Genomic DNA, 6,000 nt, shown 5'->3' on the forward strand with positions numbered 1-6,000 from the left:
GTCCCTGTGCCCTTGTCTGAGTCATAATGTGCATCAGTTGCTGTGGAAGGTAGAGTAGCTACTTCCTCCCATCAGGAGAGGGGCAGAAATCTGTAGTGCCCACTTCCTTCTCTCCCCTAGCCGGGGGCACTTACATAAATCCTCATGTTGATGTAGTGTTGGCGCAAATTATCCAGGACACTGGCCTCATTCAGGAAGGTCATGTCTGCCATGTTGCTGGCCTGGTAGAATTTGGGTGGATTCATCTGCTGGATATCATCCTTCATGGTGACGGTCTGGGGGAAATGTCGAGATATAGCACATGAATTAGGGAGTAGTACTGTCACAACCACAGCAGCATCTGGCACTGGTTACCACACACATACTGTCCTGGAAGGAGCTGGAGTCAGGAGTCAAGTGGACCCAACTCCTGGTCCAGTCATGCCCCCTGTGCAACTTGGGAAGGGGAGAGACTTCTGAGATCATATGAGACCTAACAGCCTACTTTCTGAAGTAGGGACGACAATAGCCTCCATGGCTGGTTTCTGGGAGAATTATATGAACTTAAGTGGGGCTATGGAAAAGTGCCTTGTAAGCTGTGATGTTCCCTCCCTCATTTGGAGCACCTCTGGCCTATGCTTCTCTTCCTATCAGGTCCATCCTAATAGGTGATCAGACCTTTCTCATTGATCCCAGAGATGCTTTGCAGAGATGTGACTCTTGGCTTTCTGCCTTGGGAATTAGTGGTGGTTTCTAAATAGTAATGAACTTTTTCATTAAAAAAAGGACATTGGCTCCCACCAAACCACTTTGAAGGATAAAATTGGAAACAAGCAAGCAAATGAGACAAAGAAAAAGAAGACAATGAGTGTTGGGCAGTAATGTAGAGCATTAAGAGTCAGAGCTCCTGTGCATGGAGGGTGAATCCTGCCCTTTTCTGCACCCTGGTTTTTCATCTGTAAGTGAAAACTAGCACCAACTCTTACATTTTATCATCTAGGGCCAAAGCCTAAGACATGTGATCCAGGAAAAAAATATCTTTGAGCTGCCTACAGCCTGAGATGTGAAACTTAAATACACCTTTGAATTTTGAGACTTTTAGTAATTTATAAGTCCAATAGGTAGATAATTTGACATCTTGACAGTTTTGGAAAATCCACCCAGTAGTGGTCACCATACCCCTAGTGAGTCAAGCTGGATTTTATTCAGAGTCTATTTCCACTGATTTCCAGATCTCTGGGCTTTGCCCACAGGCAAACACTTATCTCTCATCTCCAGCCTTTATCTTAGGAACCAAGGAAGTCAGTCTTTTCCATCCCAAACCTGGCTGGGTGGTGTGTCCACTGCAGATGCTCCCAGAAGCACTGTCCTTAAATTGCATCCAAACTGGGGCCTCTGGGTCTCCACTCTTATCGTCCATCATTTCTTACAACACTGTCATGTTCTGCCCTTCTGAAAAGTATGTTCCTCCTGAGAATTAGGCTTGACTTTAATGTTCAAATCCACTTTAATCCAACTATAACCTCACTTCTCTCCAGTCACTTCCCTGGAAGTGGGGTGCAAAGTGAAGCTCGACTATTGCAAATTCTCATCATGGAAGGTGTCTGGCTTATCTTATGCATGAAATCAACCAAGGACTGACCTCATGCTCCCCCTTGCTGCTCACCATGGAGAGATGGCATGGTGAAGTAGAGGGAACACAGGTGTTTGAGCCAGATGCTCTAGCTTTGAATATGAGTTCATAATTGTGACTGTGGGCAAGTCACCTAAAGTTTTCTCTATCCTACTGAAAAGCAGGATCAATAAATCTTACTACATAAGGGTATTGACAGGATTAAATACAATGCTCGTGCCTAACCCAGAATCTGCAGTAGGGTAGGGATTTAATAAAACAAATTTTCAATTCACAAATTTTCTATTCAATTTCTCAAGTCACCCCTCAGAGTTAGGCAATGTTGATTAACAGAAAGAGTGGTGTGCTGGTAAACCATTTGTATGGAAAAAAAAATCTCTGATTTGTACAATTTGTCAATTCCCATGGTGTAAATACTTCCACTGTGGCTGACATGAAGCTGCCAAATGTTCAACAACTGGTTGCAAATCCTGAATGTTTACTGTTGGGTCCTTGCAAGGCAGGACCAGCCAGCTCCAGAACACCACTACCAGGCAGCAAGGGGCTCAGCAGCCACCATCTATTGCTGATGCAACTGAAGAGCTTACTCAAGTTGGTCAGTGTTCCAGGCCCTGTCTCACATTCTTCATGCTGTCATTGGCACATAGTGCATCCACTGATGGGTGGGATGCTCATTCTCACTCTTAGAAAACAGATTCCACATGAGAACTGTTTGGGACTTTAAGGATGAGCAACTCATGACAATCTCTTATACATATGTATTGTGTTAGAGCATACAAAGTACTTTACTATGTCCTAACACATTGGAATCTCTGTTGTGAGAAAGCCAAATCTCAGAGAGGAAAAGTATCTTTCCCAAGGCTACACAGCTTGAGTGTCACTGTGTCTGAACTTGAACTCAGCACATGGGACTCAGAGGCATCTGCTCTTTTTGCAACTCTGCCTCTTGACCAGAAGCGTGGACAATGGAGCCTGCGTGTCTGCCACTTCCAAAGCTGTTTCATCCTGAAGAGTATTATCCACTCACCTGGTTGGTAACCATCTTCATGGTGACTTGGTACCCCTGTTCAGATTGGATCTCTCCAGCAACGAAGCCTTCCTTCTCGTCTTTGACCCAGCAGGACCTCTTGATGTCATAGGGTTTGTTCATAGCTTCGATCCTCTCTTTGTCAGGAGGGACCAGGAAAGACATTGCGTCCGCATCATCCCCACATTCACTTTTATATCCACCGGGCATTGTGGCTTGGCTGAGGAAGAAGCAAGGAGGAACCTAGGGTGGGAACGAGGGTTTCTCTAGGCACTGTAGGGAAAAGAAAGCAAAGACAGTTCGTCAAAACTGATGTGAGGGCCAAGGTGAAGGCCCTGAGAGCGACAGGGGGTTGCTTTTCTCATGTCACTTTGTCTGTCTTGGTAACATTAGATCTTAATTACTAAGAATAAGCTAATAACTCCTCAGAGTTGTGTACCCCCCCACCACCAACAAAACACTTCTGCATTTTTTTGTCTAATGTACCCCTTACATTAAGGCTGTGAGGCAAGGCTGGATCATTTTGTGGAGGAGAAGACCAGAGCCAGGAGAGGTTAAAGTAAGGATGTTTAACCATAAAATGGGACAAACCCTCCCCATCCCCCCAAAAAACAACTATTACCACTTGGTTTTCACTTTCCCTTAAGGTATGAACAGAGGCCATAAGCCATGGTAGTACCAGAACTGCTGTGGCTTAACCCCAACTGAAACCACAGCTATTTTCCTTTTAGTGTGGTTGCAGACATCTCAAAATAGTATTTATCTTCATCTCAACTTTGAAATTTGGGTCTTATTAGATCCTCAGTTGGAGGTTATTGAAATCTACTAACAAAGAAGTAGACTTTTAATCACTATATCACACACTGATTTTTTAATATTTTGATAACTGTAGTTTATTACCAGAGGTTTCCTTTGTAACAATATATAGTTTATTTTATACATTTAAAACACTAATCTCATCAGAGGTCCACAGGTTTTTACCAGATGCTAAGTGAGACCTGGCTACAAGTTATTGCCCAGGTTCAGTGATTACCTCGCAGATGAGGCCAGCCTAGGCCCAAGTTTGGGCCTCTTAGCTTCCAAACCCAAACAATTTCACCAAACCACCAGGAAGGAGGAGAACTGGGCATCTTAGATTGTCTTGGGAGAGAAGAAACTTACTGAAGTTTTGGTTAGGGTGTGATTCTGAGTCCCTTTGACAGGTGCAATTCTCGAGGACAAGTCCAGCTTCTACCTTTAAATAACCCAGCTGGAGATGGAGGGTCTCACTGCTGTGCCCCTGGACCCCTGCTGCACTGAGCTGTCCTGGGAGGGACCCTGGGAGAGGTCTTGGTGTTTCCAAAGGAGGTTGAGCCAGGACAGGCAAGCAGTGGAGGCAAAGCCAGATCCTTTTTCCTCTTTTTGTCTCCCTGTGGGGTCCAGCTTAGAGAGTTCTGGTTGGAGCCTGGGTTCCCCAAGCCCAGAGTTGGCCCATTTCATAAAAACTACAAATGAGAGGAGGACAATGGGGGTCTTATGCCATCTGGTGATATCTGTAGTTCCACTGGATAAAATGTTTTAAATTCTGGAAATAAATTATATAGGGTCACCAAGAAAACAAATGGCATTAAAATATAATTGAAAATATTAAACATGCATGATATGGTAATACATATGCTTCTTTACTAACACATTAAATAACACAATCTAACAGCAGGTCTAATAACCACCGCTCTGAAGCAATGATGGGAATTAACAATCTTTTGAGCTTTTTGCAACAGTTGTAACATGATATGAAAATATTGGTGACTTTCACTGCTGACAAAGTCACAAATACCATTAATATGACTGTGATTTGTTGCCTGTGTTAAAAGGGAAGGAAATGGTACATTTCAGTTGAAGGCAGTGAAAATCACAATGGGATTGTTTTCCCATGGAAGATTCCTGAGCCAAGGGTAAGGACCCTGCCTAATCCCTTCTGAGAGGATTCCTGTCACTGAGGAGCACTGGGCTGGGAGTCCTTGGTTCTTGCCAATGGCCTTGAGCAGGCTTCAGCCAGCATCCAGGAGACTTGTGTCTCACTCAGCTGTGCCACAAGTCACCTTGGGAGCTCAGTGGCCTCCTTGGGCCTCCTCCACCCACTTTAGGGAAGATACGATCGATCAATTTATACCTACTTTGGTCATTTGTTGTCCCTGCTGGCTCAGCTGCATTGTCTTTTTCCTGTCTCATTTGCCTGGTTCTGTTTAACATAAATGGAAGTCACCAGGGAGATGAGACCAAAATCCACATGAAAAGAAAATGCATGTATCATCCAGGTCAGATTAAAGTAGACTAGACTTGCCATTAAAACAAAAGAACTGCTTCTGAGGGCTGGGTTCCTTTTTAATTGTTCTAATGGGAGAGGAAGGGTCAGAAACCTTCCTTTGTTTATTCCAATATGGCTGCTTGTACTTTTTTAATGTTAATTTTGCTGTGAACCACCAGCTAAGGTGTTATTGCTGTTGTCCTGGCCTGGTGGCCTGGGGTGCCGGTCCCTGGGATCAGGCGTATCTGAGGGCTCTACAGGCCTCTGACTGGCCACCAGCCTTCTTCTCAGTTATGACCCCCAACTCCAAGTACCCTCTGCATCCAAACCACTCCTGTCCTCCCTGCTCCTGGACAATGGCTCTTTCCACACATCTTTGATAACCAAGACCCACTTTTTAAAAATCAAGAACCCACAAAACATAAAAATTTAGTTCACTGAATGCAACAGCTAAAAGGGTCCTCAGGGGGAAGAGATGCATTACTAAGTAGGGAAAAGGCAGGGCTGGGATTGAACCCAGCATCAATCCAGCACCCCCTGCATTCTCCCCTGCCCCCAAGGGTGGTGCAGTGAAGTGGGGCTGATCTGGATTTGAAGCCCAGATGCTCCTGCCTCATTGTGGAATGTAGCCCAGGTCATGTAGGTCCAAGTCTCTTGGAACACGGATTGAGAGCCCCACTCTGCAGCCCCTGGGTCAGGCAGGTGCTCAAGAAACGCTTATCCTCTGCTCCCACTTGCTCCTCTCTCTTCATTATATCTACTTACCTCAGGCAGCTCCTCTAGGAGCCCCCTCCCCATTTCCCATCTCTCCCAGGATCCCTGGTGGTACCCACCTGAGACCACAATGGAAGAGGTTGGCCATTCCCTTTTATACCTGCCCAACAGGTCTGAGCCAGCAAAATCTTAAAAAAGAAAAGAACCCCTTTTCCAATGGGCCTGCTGGCCCGGCTAGATGCTCCCAGGTCCCTCAGTGGGGATCAGTGAATGCCCTAATTCTAGGACATTTGCTTTCTTTCCATTGCCCCTCTGGGGAAACTGATGACTCTAGCCCAGGGATGCAGGCTGTGGGCAGAA

The 6,000-nt window shown here is 45.3% G+C and overlaps 1 protein-coding gene across 1 annotated transcript in view; it reads right to left on the reverse strand.

The window, feature by feature from the left end:
* LOC129083516 (myosin-16-like) overlaps positions 1-2,849 on the reverse strand; it is a 50,233-nt gene extending 47,384 nt beyond the window's left edge. The window contains 2 exon segments of the mRNA XM_054589345.1: positions 135-275; positions 2,640-2,849. Of these exon segments, the coding sequence (XP_054445320.1) occupies positions 135-275; positions 2,640-2,849 (351 nt within the window).
* Between the last annotated feature and the right edge of the window lie 3,151 nt (positions 2,850-6,000).

Source organism: Pteronotus mesoamericanus, unplaced genomic scaffold (genome assembly GCF_021234165.1).
Source record: "Pteronotus mesoamericanus isolate MK-2021 breed Mesoamerican mustached bat unplaced genomic scaffold, CSHL_Meso_final scaffold_167, whole genome shotgun sequence".
Taxonomy (NCBI): domain Eukaryota; kingdom Metazoa; phylum Chordata; class Mammalia; order Chiroptera; family Mormoopidae; genus Pteronotus; species Pteronotus mesoamericanus.